This window comes from Mobula birostris, chromosome 9 (genome assembly GCF_030028105.1).
Source record: "Mobula birostris isolate sMobBir1 chromosome 9, sMobBir1.hap1, whole genome shotgun sequence".
Taxonomy (NCBI): Eukaryota; Metazoa; Chordata; class Chondrichthyes; order Myliobatiformes; family Myliobatidae; genus Mobula; species Mobula birostris.
In genome coordinates this window covers 8,384,476-8,410,634 of record NC_092378.1, presented here as the reverse complement: position 1 = coordinate 8,410,634, position 26,159 = coordinate 8,384,476, and the positions used below count along the sequence as shown (strand labels likewise).

The 26,159-nt window shown below is 44.8% G+C and overlaps 1 protein-coding gene across 2 annotated transcripts in view; it reads right to left on the bottom strand.

The window, feature by feature from the left end:
* Positions 1–26,159, bottom strand: part of LOC140202523 (leucine-rich repeat-containing G-protein coupled receptor 5-like) — a 174,122-nt gene that overhangs the window by 63,501 nt on the left and 84,462 nt on the right. Inside the window, exon 4 of one of the 2 annotated variants that reach the window (XM_072267469.1) lies at positions 25,574–25,645. In XM_072267469.1, coding sequence (XP_072123570.1) covers positions 25,574–25,645 — 72 coding nt within the window. Of the gene's footprint in view, positions 1–10,457; positions 10,506–25,573; positions 25,646–26,159 lie in introns of those variants that run through there. The other variant, XM_072267470.1, reaches the window with a different exon arrangement.

Genomic DNA, 26,159 nt, shown 5'->3' with positions numbered 1-26,159 from the left:
GGATTGAAAACGTGGCTGGCTGCGAAGAATGGAAAATATCCCAAGGAATGATTCAAAGAAGAATTGGTTGGTCTCTTGTTGACATGTGATACCATCAAATCTACTGAGCCAGGCATTCAGTTGCTGTCCTCTGCTTATAAATTGGTTGGAAATTATTTATCGAGGTCCAGTGTGGAACAGGCCCTTCTGCCCTTTCGAACCATGCTCCCAGCAATCCCCCAATTTAACCCTAGCCTAACCACAGGACAACTTACAATGACCAATTAACCTACCAATGGGTACGTCTTTTTTACCATGCAGGATATCCATGTGGTCACGGGGAGAACATACAAACTTCTTATACGCAGTGCTGGGAATTGAATCCAGGTTGCCTGTACTGTAAAGCGTTCTCCTAACTATGGTAGCGCAGTAGCATAGTGGTTAGCACATCGCTTTACAGCACCAGTGACCCAGGTTCAATTCCCACCGCTGTCTGTAACAAATTTGTACATTCTTCCCATGACGGCGTGGGTTTCCGCTCACAGTCCAATGACCTTCAGGTTAGGGTTAGTAACTTGTGGTCATACTATGTTGGTAACACTTGCCCTTCTGGCCCTTCGTGCCATGCTATCCAAACAACCTCACAACCTCAGTTAACCCCAATCTAATCACAAGTGCCCTGTGGTGACACTTGCAGGCTGCCCAGCATGATCCTCACTGATTTGGTTCGACACAAACAACGCATTTCGTGATATGTTTCGATGAACGTGTGACAAAACTAATCATTTTCTTAAACCTTAATCATTTTTAGTTACTCACCTCAAAATTAGTTTTGCTAAAAGAACAATTACCCTGAAATACCCAGTGACCATAATCTGTTCAGATGGAACATCTGCTAGGTGAGATGTGTTAGTATTCTTTGGAGATAACTGCTGGTTCTCAAGGCTGTCATAAGCTTGATTGATGATGTGGAATGGGGTGACCCTGCTCTCCGAGCCTTGATGTCTTTGCATGGTTGCTTCCAGAAAGCTCCAGCAAGAGCCGAGTGCTTTTCTGCACCTGTGGAATTCCCTCCCTAAACCTCTCAAGCGTCTCATCTCCTCCCCTGCCTTCAAAAAGTCAAAGAAGCTCACTCTGACCAAACTTTCATTCCCCTGTCTAACTCCTGCAATACGTTCTTTCCTCCCCTCACAGGTATTCATAATCTTTTCTAAAGGTGAAAAGCCAAATTAAAAGCTGCTCGTTCTTAATTTTTCTCACTGAATGAGGAAAATGAGAATTGGTGAATTGACAGGTTAACCTACACATTTTCTAATGATTGCAAAGGTAATGACATGGGGCAGGTGTTTCCTGTAGTAGGGGAGTCTAAGACCAGAGGGTACAGTCTCAGAATACAAGGATGTCCCTTCAGAACAGACTTGAGGAGGAATTTCTTCAGCTAGAGGGTATTGAATCTGTGGAATTCACTGCCACAGCTGGCCATGAAGGTCAAATCAAAGGGTATATTTAAAGTGGAGGTTGATAGGTCCTTGATTAGTAAGGGTATCAAAGGTTATGGAGCGAAGGCAGGGAATATGTTTGAGAGGGATAATAAATCAGCCATGATGGGATGGTGCTTGATAGGGTGAGAGGTCAAATTCTGCTGCTATGTCTTCTGGTCTATGGCCTCACAATAAAGAAATTTAGATTAAAAGATGTCTTCACTACATTTTCAGAGCTTTTATGTGCATACTCTTTCAGTTATTGGGTAGAATGCTTCATATATATGAAAATTGCTTAAAATAATGAGAAAAGCAGATGGAAAGTGTATTTTCCTCCGCTTTTGCTGTGGTATCTTTGTGTAGCCCTTTGGAATGTAATTGATGTTGGCCAACATTCCAGAGAAAGATAACTATTGCTTTCATATCTATTTGATAGTTTTTCAGTGTAGTTTGTTTCGAGACTGCAGAACTGTTGGTGAACGTTACAAAGTGGTATGGTGGGTTGGGAAGGGGGCTGTTTAACCCCCAACCCATCCTCCTTGCTCAAAACCCACAGATAAGCAGGAATGGTGGGGGGAAGGAGACAGCATTGAGCATATCAGTTCACCAGCCTGAGGTTACCTTTCTCCATCATCTCCAGCTGTAAAATGAACCCTAGGACATCCCCACCCCTCTCCGTCACTGCCTTCTATTACTACAGGCCTTGGGTTGGTGGCAGCCATGGTGTAACAGAATGATACAGCATGAAAAAAGGCTCTTCTACCCAAACCGTCCACGTTGACCAGTGGCATCCATTTCTTTAATCCCGTCTCCCAGCACTTGGTCCATAGTCTTCTAATCCAAAGAGATCCAAGGGGTATCTTAAATGTTGTCACTGACCCAACTTCAACTACTCTCTTTGACAGTGCATTCCACACATTTATAGGCTCTGAATGAAGATCTCCCTCAATCCCCAACCAAATCTCTTCCATTTTACCCTCAATTTTTGTCCTCTGATATGGGGAAAGGCTTCCTGCAGATTATCCTATCTGTAACCTTCATAATTTTATATACCACAATTATATCCCCAATTGGCCTCAGCCAGTCCAGTAAAGGCAGACCTAGCTTCTGCAGTCAAAATGAAGCTGCTCCATTCCAAGAGATATCCTGGTGCACTCTCTCCAGCGCCATTGCATCTTTCCTGTAGTGTGTGACCTTAACTGCAAGCAATAGTCTAACTGTGGTCTGATGAAGGTTTTATAAAGTTGGGACCATAGCCTCCCAAAGTCTGTATTCATTACCCTAATAAAAGTTAGTGTCTAATATGCCTTCCTAACCATATTATTTATCTATTTTGCCATCTTCAAAGATCTATTGACTTTTACTCCAAGTTCCATCTGTTCCTCAATAATCCCCAGGACACTATCATTCATGCTGTATGTCCTGGCTCATTCATGTGTTCATCACGTGCCATGTTGTATAACATGGGCGATCAGGGTCTCTCCATGACCATGATTGTTCTTGGCAAATTTTTCTACAGAAGTGGTTTGCCATTGCCTTCATCTGGGCAGTGTTTTTACAAGATGGGTGACCCCTACCATTATGAATACTCTTCAGAGATTGTCTGCCTGGCGTCAGCGGCTGCATAACCAGGACTTGTGATATGCACCAGCCGCTCATACGACCATCCACCACCAGCTCCCATGGCTTTATGTGACCTTGATTGGGGGCTAAGTAGGAAAGTAGGAGTTACACTTTTCCCAAAGGAGACTGATGGGCTAGCAGAAGGAAGGAGTGCCTTACACCTCCTTTGGTAGAGATGTATCCTCAGCCCTCCACCCACTGGCCTCAATAGTACATCCAAAAATGTTCCACCTCATATCTGTCTGGATTTAACTCCAGCTGCCATTTTTTCAGCCCACTTCATGAACAAATTGAGATCTCTCTGCAGCTTAAGACCACTTTCCACACTATCAATGACACTGCCAATCTTTGTCCTGTCTGCATAGTGTCTAACTCTGTACCCAGTTATCAATCCCACCACAGTAGCTTTGGATAGGAGAATGCCTGGTGCATTTCCCTGGCCATGGGTTTTCTTTCAGTTGTTCTGTCACCTGCTGGTTCCCCTTGCACTGACCCAACAATGAGCAAAAACCCACCTCCGATATTGTTGAAGTCACAGGGCAGCCTGTGAAACCAGTGAGGCAGAACTCGTTCCACCCCTAAATGCCCTTGATTTGGGGAAAAGGTTCTCACTATTCACTCTTTTCTCTTCATCTGGAACTTGGGGTGGTGCAGTGGCATGGTGGTTAGCACAACGCTCTACGGTACCGGGAACCTGGGTTCAGTTCCCACTCCTGCCTGTAAGGAGTTTGTACATTCTCCCCGTGATCGCGTGGGTTTCCTCTGGGTGCTCTGGTTTCCTCCCACAGTCCAAAGATGCACCAGTTGATAGGTCAATTGGCCATTGTAAGTTGTCCTGTGATTAGGCGAGGGTTAATTGGTGGGTTGCTGCGCAGCACGGCTCAAAAGGCCGGAAGAGCCCACTCTGCACTAAATCTCAACAACTAAATTGTCCTTATGGACATGAAGGAAGCAGTTTATCCTTCCACCCTTCCCTCCATCTGCCTATCAACTCTCCTCACACAGACTCACCAGTCACTTGCTCCACCCACTCCCCTCGCAAAGGGCCCTGGCTGTCTATATCCCTCCACAGATGCTGCCTGACCTGCAGAGCCCCTCCAGCATCTGCAGTCTCCAGATTCCAGTATCTGCTGTCCCTTGTGTCTCTGAGAATCATGGTCATAGTCATAGTCATACGTTATTGTTCCCGGGGGAAATTGGTTTTTGTTACAGTTGCACCATAAATAATTAAATAGTAATATGTAAATTATGCCAGGAAATAAGTCCAGGACCAGCCTATTGGCTCAGGATGTCTGACCCTCCAAGGGAGGAGTTGTAAAGTTTGATGGCCACAGGCAGGAATGACTTCCTATGACGCTCTGTATTGCACCTTGGTGGAATGAGTCTCTGGCTGAATGTACTCCTGTGCCCACCCAATACATTATGTAGTGGATGGGAGATATTGACCAAGATGGCATGCAACTTGGACAGCATCCTCTTTTCAGACACCACCGTCAGAGAGTCCAGTTCCATCCCCACAACATCACTGGCCTTACGAATGAGTTTGTTGATTCTGTTGGTGTCTGCTGCCCCAGCACACAACAGCAAACAAGATAGCACTGGCCACCACAGACTCGTAGAACATCCTCAGCATCGTCCGGCAGATGTTAAATAATAATACAGACGGCTCTGACCCTTCTTGTAGACAGCCTCAGTGTTCTTTGACCAGTCCAGTTTATTGTCAATTCGTATCCCCAGGTATTTGTGACCCTCCACCATGTCCACACTGACCCCCTGGATGGAAACAGGGGTCACCGGTACCTTAGTTCTCCTCAGGTATACCTCCAGCTCCTTAGTCTTTTTCACATTAAGCTGCAGATAATTCTGCTCACACCATGTGACAAAGTTTCCTACCGTAGCCCTGTACTCAGCCTCATCTCCCTTGCTGATATACTGCTACGAAGGAAGAGTATGGCTATTCCATCGCTAGAAGTGCATTACACTAGGTGAATGAAGCCTGGAGCTCCTGCTTTTCACTACAATCCAACAGTAGCGCAAGGGCATGGTACTAGGAGGCTATTGCAAGCGCTCGAAAACTTTACCTATTTACTTAGTGGTGCAGTGCGGAGAAGGCCCTTCTGGCACTTCGAGCCATGCTGCCCCAGCAATCTCACAACCCCAATTGGCCCCCAGCTAATCACAGGACAACTTACAGTGACCAATTAACCTACCTGGTACATCTTCGGTTTGTGGGAGGAGACCAGAGCACCTGGAGAAAACCCACACATAACACTGGGATGATGTGCAGAAACTCCTTGCTGGAATTGAACTCTGAACTCTGGAACGCCCTGAGCTGTAATAGCATCACACTGACCTCTATGCTACCGTAGCACCCAGTTCGATAAATGCCTTTCAGCAACAAAATTGAAAGCGAGAAAGATTAACAAAGAGCAAAAATTTCAGATTAAAAGAGAAAACTTCCTAATACATAATACTAATGCTGAGTTGTCCATCTGCTAAAAGGGAATACTATGAACATTTGTCAGCAAGGATTACAGGGAAAATTAATTTTTATAGTATGTTTGGAGTGGGTTTTTCCTGTTAAAAAGAAGCCTTGCCTTTTTCATTCTGCAACAATATTGTGCGGCACTTTGTTGATTACTTCATTGTAAACTCTTGAATAATACTTGGACAAATAATCAGACGTAATTTAGTTTTAAAAAAACCTGTTCCATGAAAACAGAGGACTTTGCTCCTTATTGTTCTGCTCCTGTTCTTCTTGAAGGCAATTAAGTTGATGAAATAACATTGGGGGTGTGTTACTTAGCAATTGTTAACTAACCAGGAGGTGAGGTCTGTCTCAGCTCCCACTGAGAATGCATTGGACTTGGTGGTCCATGACACTCTGTATAGGAACAACCCCTGCAATTTAAACCTTACAGTAGATTGAGCAGGAAATTAAGTTGCACGGCCTCAATAATTTACCTTGTCCTGCTATGGCATAATTAAAGTGCTTCAGAAGGACATTCAAAACATGATTGAGAAGCTACACTTTCATCTTGCACAGGCCATTATGTTAAGATATATTACAATGATAATTTCTTAATGTTGGACTTGCTTGGCTAGTTCAGTTAAAAGTACATAACTGCTAGAGTGGAATTATAGAAATGGCTTCTCTTTGTTTGCCTGCCATACTTATCTGAACAATACCTCTTCTATTTCCATTATAGGAGATTTAGTTTCCCATTATACATTTTGTGCTAAGCTTCTGCATAATTTTCTTCCATCGAGATCACAGGTTTTTGAATCCTTTGCCAACTTCAGTATCCTCAGAAAACAGACCTCTCGTTGTACCAAAGTTTTTGTTAAGTGGCATCAAGGCACCTTCTCAGGGTAACTGCTGTCGTTATACACTGTGAAGCACTAAGCCTGTCAGTCATGTCAATGGGTTCGACAGGACTGGGATGTACGTCTGTTTTAACCATGGCATCCAGGATATTTGCATATACTTAGGTTCTTCCTAAGGACTGGAGGGTACATAGAACCTCCCAGTAATGTTGGTAACCAAGGGTCTAGAGAGAGAGGAAGTAACTGATGGAAAACAGCATTGTAAAGAAACATTGCTAGGGAAATCATTGGGGCTAAAACTAACAAAATTCCCAGGGTCCAATAACACTAGAAAACAAAGATTTTGCTTCCTGAGTACTTTTGGGTGCATCTTATGGATCTTGGGGCTGGTGGTTATGAAAATCACCATGAATTTTCCCTATCACACACCATTTTTTGAAAGCATCTATGTTTTTATATCATTTCATAATTCAAGTCTGAATAACTGATGCCAAGATTAAGGAAGGCAATTTTGTTGGTCCACAAATCAAACAGGTCATCAATGAGGCAATTAGAAGAACTTCTAGTGGGACTGGAGAGAATCACATGGGAGGTATTCAAGGATGTTGTTGAAAAATTTCTTAGCAACTATCGAGCACCAGACTACGTGCAGCTGGTTGACAACATGCTTCAAGCATACAAAACCATGAAGCGCAACATGTCACTTCTTCCCTGCAAATCTTGTTACTGTCAGTGATGAGCGTGGTGAAAGGTTTCACCAGGACGTTGCAAACATGGAGGTACGGTATCAGGGCACTGGCATCCATCACTGCCGGCTGATTATTGTTGGACACTTAAGTGAGAAATGTCAGACACTGAGTACAAATGAAAACTATCAACAAAACATTTTAAGCTTAGTTGAATGATTACAAGGTGTCAGCGCCATTGTGTAATTAAATGCATTATATTCAATAAAAGTTAATTCCTTGTTTCTCCAAATTCCTATGTGATACAAGTAGTCTGAAATTACATTTGTGTTCAGCTTCAAATGATATATCATAAACAAAAAATAATTCTGAAGAAGGAATACTTTCGAAAAAATGTGTTGCCCGGTGTAATCTACATCTCAGGTTAGTAAAGGAAGTAGTTGAGAAAGGATGGATGTGTTGGGGGTCAGCTTCCAAAAATGTTTCAGTTTCTACAGACTGGAGGTTGGCAAATGTATGTTGATTATCCTTAAAGAGGAAAGAAAAAAAACTGTGAATTCCAGGACAGTATGTCTCTATCCAGTGAGAAGAATTGCAACAACACTACGCTAGGAATGCATTCACGAGGAATTCTGCAGATGCTGGAAATTCAAGCAACACACATCAAAGTTGCCGGTGAACACAGCAGGCCAGGCAGCATCTCTAGGAAGAGGTACAGTCGCCGATTCGGGCCGAGACCCTTCGTCAGGACTAACTGAAAGAAGAGCTAGTAAGAGATTTGAAAGTGGGAGGGGGAGGGGGAGATCCAAAATGACAGGAGAAGGCAGGAGGGGGAGGGATGGAGCCAGCTCTTATCATTTCTCCTATCATTTTGGATCTCCCCCTCCCCCTCCCACTTTCAAATCTCTTACTAGCTCTTCTTTCAGTTAGTCCTGACGAAGGGTCTCAGCCCGAAACGTTGACTGTACCTCTTCCTAGAGATGCTGCTTGGCCTGCTGCGTTCACCGGCAACTTTGATGTGTGTTGCTGGGAATGCATTAATGGGATTGGACAAACTCGATGCAGGTTTACAAAAGGGGAACAATGTTGATAAAATCTACTGGAGATTTCTAAAGATGTAACTCGTGGAGTGAAGAATTAGGAGGATTGGAAATATTTTGATGAGGTCTGACATAAGAAATCTTACACATATAGCTGGATCGTAACTATATGTACCGTGTTTTGCACCTTAGCAGCAGAGGAACGATATTCCGTTTAGCTGTCTATGTGTGTATAGTTGGATGACAATAAACTTGAACTTGGAGTGAATATGCAAAATTAAAGCACATGGGATCAGGAGGCATGAGAATGTATTGGTACGGCTTGAGAATTTGTTGAGAGACAGAGTCTGGGTGGTAGGCAATGACGTGTGGGTTTTGATTAAGAATATCCTGAGCCTCGGCTATTTACAGTTGATTGAATGAGGGAACTAAATGTAACACCCGCATGGTAGCATAGTGGCTAATGTAAACAGGAGGAAATCTGCAGATGCTGGAAATTCAAGCAAACACACATCAAAGTTGCTGGTGAATGCAGCAGGCCAGGCAGCATCTCTAGGAAGAGGTACAGTCGACGTTTCGGGCTGAGACCCTTCGTCAGGACAAATGTAGTGGCTAATGTAATGCTTTACAGTGCCAGCCACCACCATTCGGGGTTTAATTCCCACTGCTGTCCGGTACGCTTTCCCTGTGACTGTGTGGCTTTCCTCTGGGGTGCTCCGGTTTCCGACCACAGTCCAAACGTGTAGGGTTAGTGAGTTGTGGGCATGCTCTGGGCACCGGAAGCGCAGCAACATTCGCAGGCTGCCTCCAGCACAATCCTCGGACGGTGTTGGTTGTTGACGCAAAGCCATGTATTTCACTGTATGTTTCGATGCGCGTGTGACAAATAAAGCTCATCTTTAGAAGAGCTTTAGTTACAGCAGACGACAGAGCTGCGAGGCGGGTGGGCATCATGCACATGTGGGCTGCGAGGTGAGTGGGCGTCACGCGCATGTGGGTTGTGAGGTGGGCGTCACGCGCATCTGGGCTGCGAGGTGAGTGGGCGTCACGCGCATCTGGGCTGCGAGGTGAGTGGGCGTCACGCGCATGTGGGTTGTGAGGTGGGCGTCACGCGCATCTGGGCTGCGAGGTGAGTGGGCGTCACGCGCATCTGGGCTGCGAGGTGAGTGGGCGTCACGTGCATGTGGGCTACGAGGTGGGAGTCACGCGCATGTGGGTTGTGAGGTGAGCGTCACGTGCACATGGGCTGTGAGGTGGGTGGGCATCACGCGCATGTGGGCTGCGAGGTGGGTGAGCGTCACGCACACGTGGGCTGTGGAGGTGGGTGGGCGTCACGTGCATGTGGGCTGTGAGGTGGGTGGGCATCACGTGCACGTGGGCGTGAGGTGGGTGGGCATCACGCGCAGGTGGGCGTCACGTGAAGAGGCTGCAGTGTTGCTCGGACAGGTTGGGTGAGCAGTCAAACGCAGAGCAGATGAGATTAATGTGGAAAAGTGAGAGGTTGTCACTTCTATTCCAGAAGACCAACCGGTATTTCTTTGGACTGTGTGAGGAAAGCCATGCAGTCACGAGGAGAATGTATCAGTGGCAGGAATTGAACCCAGGTTGCTGGTACCGCAAGGCGTTGTGCGCACCACTACGCTACCGTGCCACCCTGAATCAAAGGGAGAACGTGCAAATTCTATACAGTACAGATGGCACACAGGGCCAGGATTGAACCCAGGAAATTGAGGGGGCAAATGACAGGTATCCTAGCACAGTAAGTGTGTGCAAAATTGGCCTACCCCAGGTTCAGCTGATTTTAAATAATACAAAATCACTTTCTTCAAGTGAGCGAAGGCTTTTGTCTTGGGAGCAATGGAGGATGAGAGGTGACTTGATAGAGGTGTACAAGATGATAAGAGGCATAGATAGATTGGATGGCCAGGGACTTTTTCCCACCTAGGGTAGAAATTACTAATGCAAGGGGGCATAACTTTAACGTGATTGTTGGAAAGCATAACTGCGTTGTCAGAGAGAAGCTCTTTACCCTGCCAGGGGTGGGATAGTAGAGGCAGATACATTAGGGCCATTTAAGAGACTCTTAGATAGGCACATGGATCACAAAATGGAGGGCTGAGTAGAAGGAAAGAGTTAGCTTGATTTTAGAGTAGGTTAAAAAGTTAGCAGGACATCGTGGACCGAAGGGCCTGTACTGTGCTGCAGTGTTCTATGTTGCATGTGAACAAATCTTCAGTATAATTTGGAAATTATCAAGTTGTTGTTTGTGGAACTGGCAGCTCCATTTCTATATTCTAATGGTGACAACACTTCAAATGTACCTCATTGACTATCACACACTCCCGTGTTGCTGTACAAATGCTTTCCACTTGACAACGGTGGCTGAGATCAAGGGGAACAATCCTTCAGACCATCCAGTGAACCTGTCGGCAAACATTCAGATGTGGATGTTGAGTGGGAGGAGGACCAGGGCCTGCTGTAATCTTGCCACCACATCACTTGGGTGAGGCCACAGGTGCTAGGCAGCACCCTTGAATAACACAGACAGGAGTCAGTGCCTTCGGCAGCAAGGGGTGGGGCGGGAGGGGGTTACCAAGAAATCTAATCGGGAGGCCCAGATGATAAAACTCTTCAGAAAAATACCATAAGAACTTTGGAACTTTGCCTTATATTTCTGTTGGAAAGTAACTGAAACTATCTGACAATGTTTAAATATTGTATTGTGATTTAATCTGCTGCTGTAACTTGCAATTATGTATATTTACTTGCACAGTAACATTATACTGTATGGAACTTGGATCATGTAGTACCTGTCTGTCATGTGCTAACTGGTCTGGGTGAAGTTGCGTTCATCAGGAAATTGGGTATCACGTCTCATGTGCTATTCATTAGCGTGTCTGATGTTTATCTGGTGTCAGAATAGTTCAAAGTTCAAAGTAAATATACTACCAAATTACATATCTGTCACCATATACAACTCTGAGATTCATTTTCTTGTGGGCATACTCAATAAATCCATAGAAGAATCAGTAATTTGTGAATCACCCATTCATATCCTTAAACTGAAGCTTATGGGTGCAAGCTACCATCTTCGTTGAAGAACCATTGAAGAGTACATTGTTCTACTTTGATATGACTCCTGGTCCTTCAAGAGACACTCCACGGACCTCTACAGATCTGACTGGGCAGGTTCAGAATTGACTGCAGTGTCTCCAAACACTTTCTGAAGTCTACAGAATGCTTCCACAACTAACAGAGATTTCTTCTTTTGCATCTTGTAGTAATCTGGGGTTTAGACTTACCTATCCTAATGTTTTTCAGAAGTTCCAGCACTGCCTCTTTCTTACCTGTTTTCTCCATTCTCAGTTGCTGTGTTTCTCACTTCATACGTGTCTTCAAAGTGTCATTGTGGCAATGGCAGACCTCTTGTATCTCAAAAAGGAGGCAAAAATAGCGGGAGGAGAAGATGGCGACGCGGCCTCTCCGGTGATGAATATCTGTAATCTGTCAAGTAGGATGCCATGCACAATTCTGATTTGATGGAGGCAGACGTGGGAGCACGGAGGAACATCTGGTGAAACTTCTGAAATGCCTGTTTCACTGCCGCCGCTACTGTGTGATCCAAAATCTCCGGAGGGGAAGGCCCCAAATCCTCGGCTTTGCCTGTTGCTTAGCGGCCGGGGTCGAAGCGCTTGGCAGAGGTGGTGCTCAGTGCTTGGTGTCAGAGGGCTGGTCGGAGGCGCGAAGTTTTCGGACAGGCTCAGAGTCGGACTGTGGTCGGGTGCTTCCAGGGTGCTGCATTGGCAAGTTTGCGGCGCTGGAAGCTCATGGCAGGGAGAGTTTCTTCCTTCTACCATCTGCATGAGATGTTGGGGCTATCGGGACTTTGAGACTTTTTTTTACCGTGCCCATGGTCTGCTCTTATCAAATTACGGTATTGCTTTGCACTGTTGTAACTGTATGTTATAATTATGTGCTTTTTGTCAGTTTTAGTCTTGGTCTGTCTTGTGTTTCTGTGATATCATACTGGAGGAACATTGTATCATTTTTTAATGCATGCATTTCTAAATGACAATAAACGAGGACTGAGTGTCCTCATAATCTAAAAAAAAAGATGTGCCCTTCAGTGAAGAACCTCCTGCCACAACATTCTACAAACACCACATCGGCTTGATTTCTCTGACAAAAAGTGACAAACCAGGCTTAGATTTTCTCAAGCTGACATCACCAAGGTTTATGAAATGTTGTGGAAAGATTGCTGGCTGGAGCTCATATCTGGACTGCTCTCTTCTAGGAGGTCAAGGTCACCTTGACTCTTCGCTTCCTCACTATGGGATCTCACTAAGCAGATGTCTGTCCTAGTTCCTGATTTGGTGCTCACTGCAGCATCAGACGGGTGACCCAGGTACTGTGTGAGGAATTAATTCATCTAGGTATGAAGCTTTTTGGGTGTGGGATTTGGCAGCATTGCCAATTTCTCATAAGGCCTTCCCGCAACAACACAGACCTTCTCCACAACAGAACAGAAAGCACTTCCGTATATTCCAAATACATCTGCTTTAGGAACATTGCACTAGGGGAGAGCATAATGTCATATAGCTGAGAAGCAGAAACGCACACACAGACCGTGTCGGCAGACATTTTCCACATCAGCACTGCCCAGAACCCAAGGGTTACCTTCTGCTTTAAGGCCCATAACTAATTAATTCTCCTGGATCACGTACTAGGAAACAAACCTGGTCAGGTGACAGATCTCTCTGTAGGAGAGTATTTTGGAGACAATGACCATAGCTCCTATACCTTTACCGTGGCCTTAGACAAGGGTAGGGGCAGATGGATTGGGAAAGTATTTAATTGAGAGAAACTCTTGAAAAACACCCCTGAGAGGACTACAGCCTTGTCATTGGGTTTGGAAGCTTGCATGTCTCAATGACCCAGAGAGCTATGTTGGCTGGAGTCAGGGCTTCATGCTTTGGTAAGGTCACCCATGCCAAACAAGTCCAAGGGTAGAGACCAGACTAGGAGTGATCCACCTGTCCTCCAGGTTCAGGGGTTCAGCTCAGGGCTAACATCCCTGACTGGTCAAAAGATATTGTTACGGAAACTGCAATGAAGATTCCTTCTACAGCTGAGTGTGATGGTATTCCTGAGTCTCTACCTGCAACTTGTATGACTGACAGTAGTGGAGATTGAGAGGACGCTACTGACATGATGAAGGAAGCTCTGAACACCACCAGAGATGGAGGACCTTCACTGCTGCCCTAAATGCCAGTGCCGTAATGGGAAAAAAATCTGGAAAAACAAGAGCCACGTCCTATATCCTGGGAGCTACCTCTCAACGAGAACAGACGTTGATGAACAAATTCACCACTGTCCTGCATGCAGCAGTGCAGCATTTGGATGTCTGAGGAAAAGATTCAGGATTGAAGTTTGTCATTCTTCATTACAGGAGAGTAAAAGAGAACAAAATAATTGTCACTCCGGATCCGATGCAGCATTAAAAGACACAGGAAGCATGAGGAACACAATAAATATAAATATAAAAGCAATCCTATAATAAAGCACAAGGGTCTCGGCCTGAAATGTCGACTGTTTACTCTTTTCCACAGATGCTGCCTGACCTGCTGAGTTCTTCCAACATTTTATGTGTGTCCCTTAGGATTTCCAGTATCTGCAGATCTTCTTGTGTTTTTCAACACACAAGTAATTATTATATACATAGACTGATTGTATGGACATAAAGTGATACTAATGATGTGTATGGAGTGCTGGTTTTGGTGGGTTAGTGGGTGGAGGTGTTGATCAGCCAGACAGTTTGGGGGAAGTAACTGTTTTTGAGTCTGGTGGTCCTGGCGTGGATGCTGTGTAGCCTCCTCCCTGATGGGAGAGGGACAAGAGTGGGTGAGATCCTTCATGATATTTCTGTATACATGTGCCTGACGGTGGGTTGGCTGATGCTGGTGTTTCACTGGGCAGTTTTAATGGTAGGGCCCTCGGGTCCACTGCAGTGCAGTTTCTGCACCACACAGTGATGCAGCTTGTTAAGATGCTCTTTACTGCACATCTGCAGAAGGTCCTGAGTATTGATGTGCACAGACCAGTTCTCCTCAGCCTCCTCAGAAAGTAGAGGTGTTCGTGATCCTTCAGGACTGTGGAGAACGTGTTCTGGGACCATGTGAGTTTGTGTGAGATATACGCTCCCAGGAGTTTGAAACTGCTCGAAGTTCCCACTGAGCGTGGAGGCGTGTTTAACGAACAAAATCTCAAACAGAGCACGTAACCAAATCTCAGCACATCTTTATTCATATATATATATATATATCTCAGAATTACTCTTGCCAAGAGCTCACATGCTGTGTAGTTTTTTTTATCATTCTATCTCCGAGTCTGCTGCCCAGCTGGCGTGAGGCTTCTATTGACCAGAACATTTCAATCTCTGGTCACTGAATACCATTCTCCCGGCCTGACAGCTTTACTTCATTTCTTCAACGGGAAGAGATTTCAGTTTACAGAAGAATTAGAAGCGATGCTGTCTCATCATTTGGAATCTGCATCAGGTTTCAAACATGTAACAATCAACCCTTTGTTTTCTGGGAGCTATCTTTGAACAGTAGATATGGTGAATAGTTTGACCATGAACAATCACAGATTACCGCTTTTCTTTGTAGTATAAACTTTAACAAGGGGATACCCAATACAAAATGCTGCGTTAAGAGTTTGACCTAATTTATCTGACACCAGACCTTGACAGGAACAGGGGAAATTGCTAAACCCACCAGAAAATAAAATGCTTTGAAGTTTTTTATAAGTGCTCTCTCTCTTTTTTTGTCCATTTCCCTTTTATCTGGAAGGATCATCTTTTCTCCAGGACTGGGTCTGTGGGGAGAGGCCAATTCTTTTCATTCCCTGAGTACCAGCTGGCTACTTATTCCTTCACCTCCTCCACATCTGGCACTTCCAGTCAGATCACTGGAGCATCCATTCTCAATACTCCATTTGGGCGTCATGGTAACGTAGTGTTTAGTGCGATGCTATTCCAGCCTGAGGTGTTCAGGAGTTTGGAGATCAAATCCAGCATCGTTCTGTAAGGAGTCTCTGTAAACTCCACCCCGCCCCCCCCGTGTGTTTTCCAGGGTGCTCCAGTGTCCTCCCACAGTCCTGAGCCATACCAGCTAGGTTAACTGGTCATTGTAAATTGTCCCATGATTAGGTTAAAGTTAATTGGGTTTGCCAGGGGTTGCTGGGACAGCATTGCTCACAGGGCCAGAAGGGCCAACTCCACACTAAATAAATAAACAAGACATGGATGTGGTTGGCAAGACTGGCCTCGAGCCCATTGTCAATGGCCCTCGGGGCCACTTCAGAGACGTTGGTGGCTCTACAACCCACATCTTTCTAGGTAGTCTCCAAGCTGATGGCTTCAACATCAATTTCTTTAATTTCTGGTAATTGTGCCCCCCCCCTTTCACCATTTCCTGTTCCTGTCTCCTTCTGTCACCTTATCTCCTTACCTGTCCATCACCTCCCTCTGGTGCTTCTCCCCCTTCCCTTTCTTCCAGGGCCTTCTGTCCTCTCCTATCAGATTCCCCCTTCTCCAGCCCTTTATCTCATTCGCTAATCGACTTCCAAGCTCTTTACTTCACCCCCTTCCCCTTTCCGGGTATCACCTACCACCTTGTACTACTTCCCTCCCCCACCATCTTACTCTGACTTCTTTCCCCTTCCTGTCCAGTCTTGAAGAAAGGTCTCGGCCTGAGACATCGACTGTTTACTCTTCTCCATAGATGCTGCCTGGCCTGCTGAGCTCCTCCAGCATTTTGTGTGTGTTGAATTGGATTTCCAGCAAATGTACGTTTGTAGATTTTCTCATGATTGTGACTGTGTGTAAAGATTCTTTTCATACTTTAACCCTTTCGAGGATGTTTCATGTTACAAGCTGCTGGTTAGTGTCACAACAGGTAAAGCATTCCAGGAGAAGGCAGTTACGATGAAGGTGACCATAATAATGCTGACTGGCTCCATTGCGCATTTTATTAATAGAGTTACTTTACTGAGAACTGAAATTACCAACTATTTCCCGTAGAGAATGAACGTGGGCCACACTGAGACACAATGTTGTCTCAGGAAGTTGTCCTGTCCGAGACCGGAAGAAGCTGCAGAAGATCTTGAACACAGCGCAGCACATCACACAAACCAATCTTCTGTCCTTGGACTCACTTTACACTGCACGTTGTCAGAGCAGTGCTGCCAGGATAATCAAGGACACAACCCACCCAGCCAACACACTTTTCGTCCCTCTTCCCTACGGGAGAAGGCTCAGGAGCTTGAAGACTCGTATGGCCAGATTTGGGAACAGCTTCTTTCCAACTGTGATAAGACTGCTGAACGGATCCTGACCCGGATCTGGGCCGTACCCTCCAAATATCCCGACCTGCCTCTCAGTTTTTTTGCACTACCTTACTTTCCATTTTCTATTTTCTATTTCTGAGTTATAATTTAAATTTTTAATATTTACTATAGATTTGTACTCCAGGGAGTGGGAAGCGCAGAATCAAATATCGCTGTGATGATTGTATGTTCTAGTATCAATTGTTTGGCGACAATAAAGTATAAAGTATAAGGTATGCTGGAAGTGGTGTCAAACACACTTTAAAATTTACGTGTTGTGCTTAAATTGGAATCCCAGATGTCCAACATCATTCCTTTCAATTAACTAAAGAGAGTGGTTAAGACATGATCTAAAGGGAGTCTGGATTCTGATTACTCTTTATTTGTTGTCTTGAGCGGTTTGATCGGGGCGATCAATGGGGTTTGGTGCTTCAGTGAAGAACGTTTTGCCTTGCATCCTGCAGTGCGGTAGTGGCACAACACTGAACTGAATACTACCGGACTCCTGCTTCGTATGTTTGATATTCTGTGCTGTGTCTGCTTGCTTTTTGCCATTTGAGCAATTTAGTCTTTTTTTGTGCATCAGGTGTTTGATGTTTTCTCGAATGGCTTCCGTGGTCTTTCTTTCGTGGCTGCCTGCGGGAGGGCGAATCTCAGCGTTTTATTCTGTATGTACATACTTTGATGTCATCCCCTCCTTCTGGTGCTCCTCCCGCTTCCCTTTCTTCCATGGTCTTCCATCCTCTCCTATCAGATTCCCCCTTCTCCAGCCCTTTATCTCTTTCACCAATCAACTTCCCAGCTCTTCACTTCACCCACTCCCCCTCTCCCAGTTTCACCTCTCACCTATCACCTTGTACTTCTTCCTCCTCTCCCCAACCTTCTAACTGTGACTTCCCGATTTCCTTTCCAGTCCTGAAGAAGAGTCTCGGCCCGAGACATCAACTGTTGACTCTTCTCCATGCATGCTGCCTGACCTGCTGAGTTCCTGTAGCATTCTGTGCGCGTTGCTTTGATAATAAATGTACTTTAAATCTTTAACCTATTCTCAAAATGAATTATCAAAAGGCACACTTTAGATGCAAAGCTGAAATTATTTCTACGTCATATGAAGGAATATCTTGATAAAATTTGTTCACTTCTCATATTAGGAAGTCAATGCTTTCCTCTACACAGTGAGAAAAAGTGGTTACTGCACAAAAGACTGAATAGGCAGGTCATGGACCATGAAAAGAAATATTGACATGGGACCTACAGTTCTCTAGAAAGGAACCAAACCATGGAGAAAATAAGGGCTCTAGCTCAGTCTACTATTGAGGAAGGTGGTGGGGAGAATGGCTCTTAATTTTAAAATGTTGTTCAATGATTCCTGTGATAGCAACCAGTCGAAAGAAAATTCCACAGCGGACTATGAATGCCAGGAATGGGTAAGAAGATATGTGTTTATTTAATGTCAAGTAGTAACATTGATTCCTTAAGGTTGTCATAGCCAGACGAAGTAATAGGGATAAGCTCCCACTACGTATTAAATGGTCCCAATAGCATGTGTCTGAAATAGTCTTTGACAACCAAGTCCAACTCCTGGCCTTTGCGTGTGGCTTAGCTACTGAACCTGGTGGAAGGAGCAAAGCTGGGTTACTGGTGCCTTCAAACCAGATGGGACTCCTCAGCCGTGGCTGGCAGCTCATCGAGGAGAAGGAAAGTTCTGATCTCAAACCTCCGCTGCCTTGCGGCTATACCCATTCACGGGGAAGGCTTCGGGAGTAAACCTCGGTGAACACTCTGGAGCTGGAGCTCCTAAGGCAGTCCTGCGCTGAGTTCAATGCTGACTGAGGACTCCTGTGACGCTGATGGTGCAAACTGTGTTGGTCTCTGCAGCTGTTTTGGATTCATCAGCTGTGTGGAGAGGGGGAGCTTGCTACCTGGGCAACAGCTTGCCGTCTGTAATGTACTGTGCTGGCTTGTTTATCACATAGACGGCCAGGATGCAACATCTATGGTCACCCCCAACCAACAGTAAAATGTAAAATAACCATTATTTTCCACTCTCTTTCCTTTCCCCAAGAGTGCCATTTGTTTAGACCATAAGATATAGGGGCAGAATTAGGCCCATCGAGTCTGCTCTGCCGTTTCATCATGGCTGATCCATTCCCCTTCAGCCCCAATCCCCTGTCTTCTCCCCGTATCCTTTCATTCCCTGATTAATCAAGATTCTATCAACCTCTGCCTTGGAAAAGAGATTTTTCAAACCATGTGCAGCATGGAGATAACACGTTAACAAAGATCAGGCCTCCTGTTCCCACCTAGACCCCGCCAGTTTTGCAGAGATCACCTTGATTAAGCTTTGCACCACACACTTTCTGTTTGTTAACTTGAGCTGACAATAACCTCTGCTCTTTTGCATTGGCTTTTGGTCATCTGTCCCCATTCAGGTCTATGCTAGTGAATATCCAGGTGGAGCCTGACAAGAATGCTGGGACAAATATTGCCATATGTCAGGCATTTGCCAAACGCCGGGGTGGGACTGGCCAGGAACACTGAGGCCATTTGGTTAGCTCCAGGCTGTTAATCAGCACAGGGCTAGCTGTTACTCTGCCTGAGAAATGGATTGCATCAATAAAATCAAACAGGGAAATTATATCTTGGTCTGTGACACTGAGCACAAGGGTATAAAACGCTTGGCTAGAAGCTGAACATACGTAGATTGCTTTTCTAATGAGTAGCAGATGTCCTTTGTTCAGGTCCCATTAGATCCTGCTGTAGTTTTACAGATAGCTTGATACCACTGGGCATGGTACCCAAGAGCACAGGTACACGTACGCGCGTGTGCACACACACAGCATACACACACATTGATCAGCGGGATATCTATGCCTAGTAAATGGTCTATGAATCCCACCAAACATCTTCATCTGTGTGGGAGGATTGATATAATGATGTAAATTTTAAGCAATCATCTGTTATTTGCTTACTTTCATTTCTCTCTGTACTTGGTAGTGTGGCTGTCTGCCTTGCTGCCATTTTAACCGTGTTTTCATCCCAGTGAAATCCACATTCACTTCCCACTTGTTTCTTAAACTACAGAGGACCGGGTTCAATTCTTATCACTGCCAGCAAGGAGTTTGTATGTTCTCCCCGTGACTGTGTGGGTTTCCTCTGGGTGCTCCAGTTTCCCCCCACAATCCAAAGGTATACCGGTTTGTAGGTTAATGGTCATTGTAAATTGTGCCTTGATTAGGCTAAGATTAAATCGGTGGTTTTTGAGCAGCACGGCTCAAAGGGCCTTTTCTCAATAAATAAATAAATGTGAAGCTGGGGATTTCTTTGATAAAAAGGTCTCGATTATTAAAGATCAGAATTTGATTGTGTTTACCAAAATCATGATTGTAGAATAAGTAGAACTCTTTAGATTTCAGCGCAGAGATTGAATGGACAGATTCATTGCAGCTAGAACACCCTACTTCATTAATTGAAATGGGAATTTTGGGGGGGGCAGGTGCACCTTTAATTATTACCAGTTCCCAACATGCGGTCCTGTATGAACACACAAAAGAAATGCATGTGGACAGATTCACAGAGAAGCACATATATGCAGAGAGTGCAAATGGAGAAACACGTGTGCACAAACATGCAGAAATATGCAGTGTTGTGTATTTTACACTTAAGTAATGTTTGAATAAACATATAGAAATTGGTTAATTAAGCCTTCCTGGCCATTTAAATAATTTGTTACAGGTTATACGTATGGATGCGTGAATTGCATACGCCATCACCCTGCCTTGTGATACGTGCGCCTCGCTTAAAGTAAAACACAAAGTTAGACCCACATTTCAGACTCCCAGGCCTTCCCTTGAATTAGTTGAATGTTTTGAAGTTACAAAACATAACACACAGAAACGTACCATTGCACACATTGCCATATACCAGGGGTCCCCAACCGTTTTGGCACCGCGGACTGGTTTAATATTGACAGTATTCTTGTGGACTGGCCGACGGGGTGGGGGGGGGGTGTTCCAGTAAGGTTGCCAACTTTCTCACTCCCAAATAAGAGACAAAAGTAGCAGTCAAATACGGGACACTTGTGTTTACCCCGAGAAAGACTACCATGACCATGAAGCCTTGCACGGGCACCTGTGCGCCCATGCGTGACGTGCGCATACATGATATGCGCACACGTGTATGTGCCGATTTTTTTCTACAAATCGTTTTTGGTTTAATCTTTCCGATTCTGTTAAGTGAAACTACATTGTACATACATTATTTCTACTTTATATAGGTTGTGTATTTATCATATTATTCCTGCTTTTACTATAAGTTAGTATTATTTTAGGTTTTATGTGTTATTTGGTAGGTTATTTCAAGTTCCACAGTGCGTGACAGGGAATGGGGAAAGGTGCAGCTGACTCATATCGTTTCATATCGCCAAATCATATCATTTCCTCGCGGCCTGGTAGCACATGCTTTGCGACCCGGTGGTTGAGGACCACTGCCATATACACTCACAACTGTACAAATAGCAGGAAACACATATATACGTCTATGCACACTCTCCCGCAGTTACACACCCACAAATACACAACACACACATACACACACACACACACACACACACACACACACACACATACACACACACACACACACACACACACACACACACTTAGTTCCACCAGTCACTTCCATTGTTGCGCTAGAAATCCATAAAGAGATAATGCGTTTTCCTCTGTACTGGTTATTATGTTTTCTTGATGCTATTTCAGTTGTACTTTATACAGTTGTTCCATCCCCATAAAGCTTTATTCATTCACTGGCGCCTCTCTCTCTCGTAGTGGATCTTAAGGAGAATGGATGTAAAATATCACTGCCGTTACTTCATTGATGGAAGACCACAGAGCAGCACCATCTTCACAATCGCTCTCCTTTCATTCACCTTATTCTATCCCCGAAACCCACCGTAACACTTTGTCTGCAATCAGTCACAGGAAACAATCCCTCAAGCTGTGACAACATTGCAGGAACGATTACGGTCTGCGTATATAAGAATCACATATCACACATAAGTTACAGAGGTGAACGTATAAATGAGCACTTGAATCGGCGTGGTGTAGAAGGCAATGGACTAATTGCTGGTAAACAGGATGAGCGCCAGTCGGTTTTTGATGGTCAGCACAGGAATGATTTGGTAAAGGATCTGTCTCTACACTGAATGTCACTACATACAGTACTTTGCAAAAGGATCAGGCACACATACAGTATATAGCTAGGGTGCCTAAGACTGTTACGCCGTACTGTAGTAATTTTATGTATTGCACTGTACTGCTGCCACAAAAAAAACAGATTTCATGACATATGGTAAACCTGATTCTGATATGGGTCTCTATTGTGGACTGAGAGTGGGAAGGAGGCAGGGAGAGGGGAATCATGGTTGGGAAAAGGGGAAGGGAGAGAGTGGGAAGCACCAGAGAGACATTCTGTAATGATCAATAAACCAATTGTTTGGAATCAAATGACCTTGCCTGGTGTCTCAAGGCTGGTTGTGTCTGTACCCCCACCATCCCCCGCCCCTGGCACTCCTTCTCTGCCACCTGCCCCACACCCCTCCCACAGCGCTCCGCCCTCGTTATTCTCAACATCCTTTACTCTCCCCAGATTCACAAACTCGGTCTCTGCTCTATATATAGTACTTTTGCACAGTACTGTACGTATAAACACAAGCACACAACTATAAATGGATCAGGTTTGCTACTGACAATGATCCACTACCCTGGAGAACTAAGTCAGATATTTGGTTTTGGCTGGTTCTAATTCAAGATTCAAGTTTGTTTCGTGTCATTTCCAGTACACAATATAAAGGAGAACAAAATAATTGTTATTCCAGATCCGATGCAGCCCCCCAAAAAAAACACAATAAGATAAAGAACACAATAAATGTAAATACATAAGAGAGCTTAGATTGATCGTATGACCATAAGTTGGCACTTGGCAGAGGAGTGCCTGTCCGTACGATGACTCTGACAGGCAGTGACGAAGTGGTTGTGGTTATGGAGGGGTGGGTTAGTGTTGATCAGCCTCACTGCTTGGGGAAAGTAACTGATTTTGGGTCTGGTAGGCCTGGCATGGATGTTACAGGGCCTCATCCCTATTGGGAGTGGGACGCACAGTCCATGAGCAGCGGAGCTGGGAACCTTCATGATGTTTCTGGCCCTTTTATGAAGAGATTTTTGCATTATTATGGTGGAAAGAATCAATATATTCTTATCTTTGAGGAGAGGATGAAGATCTATTGTCGGCTGACAGATGCGAAACTGCTAACACAATAGTGTCTACATCCTTTCTTCAAAATAATCTCAATTTAAACATCAGTGGGTGCAACTGGATTGTTCCAGCACCGCAAGGTCATTATTGATGTAAACTTCCATTGCTAAAAGTTAATGAATAAGCCCTTCCTTTCAAAATAGAAATGGTAGGAAAGAATAACAATTTTATGTTTCTGATCCATATCTGTGACAAATCATGTTAGGTGTATCCTACAATGGAACCTCTATTCCTCTTACTGGTAGAGAGTAGAACATTATAAAATTTATTGATATAAATGTCGCAATAAATATGATTTTAATAAAACAGATTTTAATTGGGGTTTATAAAATATGCCCAAGATCCACCCTAAAACATTAAGGCATCTCAAAGTGTGGGACATAGGATCACACCTGCAGTCTAAAACCTGATTTATACTTGTGCGTACAGGCTATGCCGTAGGCCTGATTTATACCTCTGCGTAGCCTACGCCGTAGCGAGCATGCGTAGTTGTGTCTGCATCGCTCTGCAATTCACCGCCAAAACGCTAGCTGGCGGAGGGGTTTCTATGCCACTGTGTTGAGTTTCTTCGTGAGAGACATGGACGAGGAAATGCATTTCAAATATTTTCGGATGTCAGCAGGTTGATTTGATGATTTGATTCATTGTCTCCAACCATTTATTTCTCATCAGTGTACGGACATGGCGGAGAAAAGCAACCAGAAATGCGATGCTACCAAGCGGACCAATCACAGTTGTTGCGGTCTGCGTCACGCGTGATGCGTGTTACTTTTTTGGGGAGGTGCACGTCACCCTACGGCATAGGGCAGCGGTCCCCAACCACCGGGCCGCGGACCGGTACCGGGCCGCAGAGCATTTGCTACCGGGCCGCGAGGAAACAGTATGATTTGGCGATATGAGCCAGCTGCACCTTTCCTCATTCCCTGTCACGCCCACTGTTGAGCCATTACGCATGCGAGGTCAACCCGCGCGACATCCATGTCAGTGCGGGAAGAAGATCAGCTCCTCGAGCTTGCAAATGACGGTGTGCTGAAAAGTATGTTTGACATAACATCTCTGCCGGCATTCTGGGTCAAAGTCAAGGTTAAATATCCTGAGATAACCACGAAAGCACTGAAAACGTTGCTTCCATTTCCAACATATCTCTGCAATGAATGCAACGAAAACTAAATTGCGGAATAGACTGGACATAAGGATCCCCCTTCGAGTATCGCTGTCTCCCATCACCCCTCGATGGGACCGTCTTGTTGCAGGAAAACAAGCCCAGGGCTCCCACTGATTCAGTGATATTGGTGCATTACAATGATTTTATATGTTCATATGGGGAAAATATGTGCTGTGTGTTTAATATCCAAACGTTACTTAAAATGTTATGATGCTATTGACTTGTAAGTGACCTACATAACAATATAACAATTACAGCACGGAAATAGGCCATCTCTGCCCTTCTAGTCCGTGCCGAACACTACTCTCACCTAGTCCCACCGACCTGCACTCAGCCCATAACCCTCCATTCCTTTCCTGTCCATATATCTATCCAATTTTTATTTAAATTATAATATCGAACCTGTCTCTATCACTTCTACTGGAAGTTCGTTCAACACTTACTTCAAGCTCCCCTGTCCTCCCCTGATAATTGACTTATCACTATATTCATGCGAGGAAAATATGTGGTGTGTGTTTAATATTAAATTCGTCAGATAAACCCTTTTAGAAACAAAATTGAGTGTATTAGCCACGTATCACCTATATTCTGGTTGTGATTAACCACCCCCTCCCCGAACAGAATCACCAGAAACGATTTGAAGATCGGCACGTACACACATGCGCACTGGTTCCCGTGCAAGGCTTCATGGTCATTGTAGTCTTTCTCGGGGTAAACAACGTATTTGACTGCTACTCTTGTCCATTGGCAACCCTACCCCGCCCCCCACCCCCGGGTCGGCCGGTCCGCAAGAATATTGTCAATATGAAACCGGTCCGCAATGCAAAAAAGGTTGGGGACCCCTGGCGTAGGGTACGCGGTACCTACGGCGTACATTTGACGCAGAAATATAAAATCAGGCTTAACTTGTTCTAAGGTTCTGAGGGCGGCAAGGTAGGGTAGCGGATAGTAGTTAGCACAATGCTTTACAGCACCAACAATCGGAAGACAGGGTTCAATTCCCATCACTGTCTGTAAGGATACTGTACGTTCTCCCTGTGAGGGCGTCGGTTTCCTCCGGGTGCTCCAGTTTCTTCCCACATTCCAAATGAAAAAATGTACAGGTTCGGGTTACATGCTATTTTGGCACCAGAAGCATGGCGACTCTTGCAGAGCTGCCCCCAGCTCACCCTCAGACAGTGTTGATGGTTGATGCAAAAAATGCTTTTCACTGTACGTTTTGATGTGCTGCACACGTGACAAATAAAGCTAATCTTACCTGATCACACTGAAATTTTCAAATGTCAACTGGAGGCTAAATGTTCCCACACAAAGGTAAGACTCAGTGTTGGCAGTGGTTTTAAATATGATGTATTAATGGTTTAGAAATTGGTCACTAACTTTCTTTGTTAGGTCCAGGAAATACTAATGACTAGTGTTTCATCCTTATTGCAGCAAAAGAAAGAGAGCAACTATGATTGTCTTGCACCAGGTTCTGGACAGAGAGTTAATGGCAGGGCAGACCAGCTTTCATACTGAAGTATTTCCATCTGTCTCTACAGTGTGCTCAGGGAGTTACAGTGTACTTACAGTGACTGAAGACTCCTCAAATTCTGTAGTGCCTCTTCAGGAACTGTCCATAGCTGATTATTCTGCAACATGCTGATTATTTGGGAGAGAAAAATCAATTGGTCAGGACAACAATCCATCATTCTGTGCTATTTCCTTACATTTAAATTCTTAATAAGTTTATAAGGAGTCAGCAGATGTTGGAAATCTTGTGCAACATACATAAAATGTGTGGTGCGTGGCCAAGTGGTTAGGGTGTTGGATTAGTGGTCTGAAGGTTGTGGGTTCGAGCCCCGGCCGAGGCAGCGTGTGAGTCCTTGAGCAAGGCACTTAACCACGCAATGCTCCAGTCTACCCAGCTGAGAATGGGTACCGGCAAAAGTGCTGGGGGTGAACCTCGCGATAGACCGGTGTCCTTTTCGGGGGGGGGGGCGCAGAAACGGAGTCTCATACTCTCAGTCGCTTCACGCCACGGAAACTGGCATAAGCACCAGCCTGATGGGCCACAAGGCTCGTGACAGACTTTAATACATAAAATGCTGGAGGTACTCTGCAACATGAGACCATCTGTCGAGGCTGGAAATCCAAAGCAACATACACAAAACGC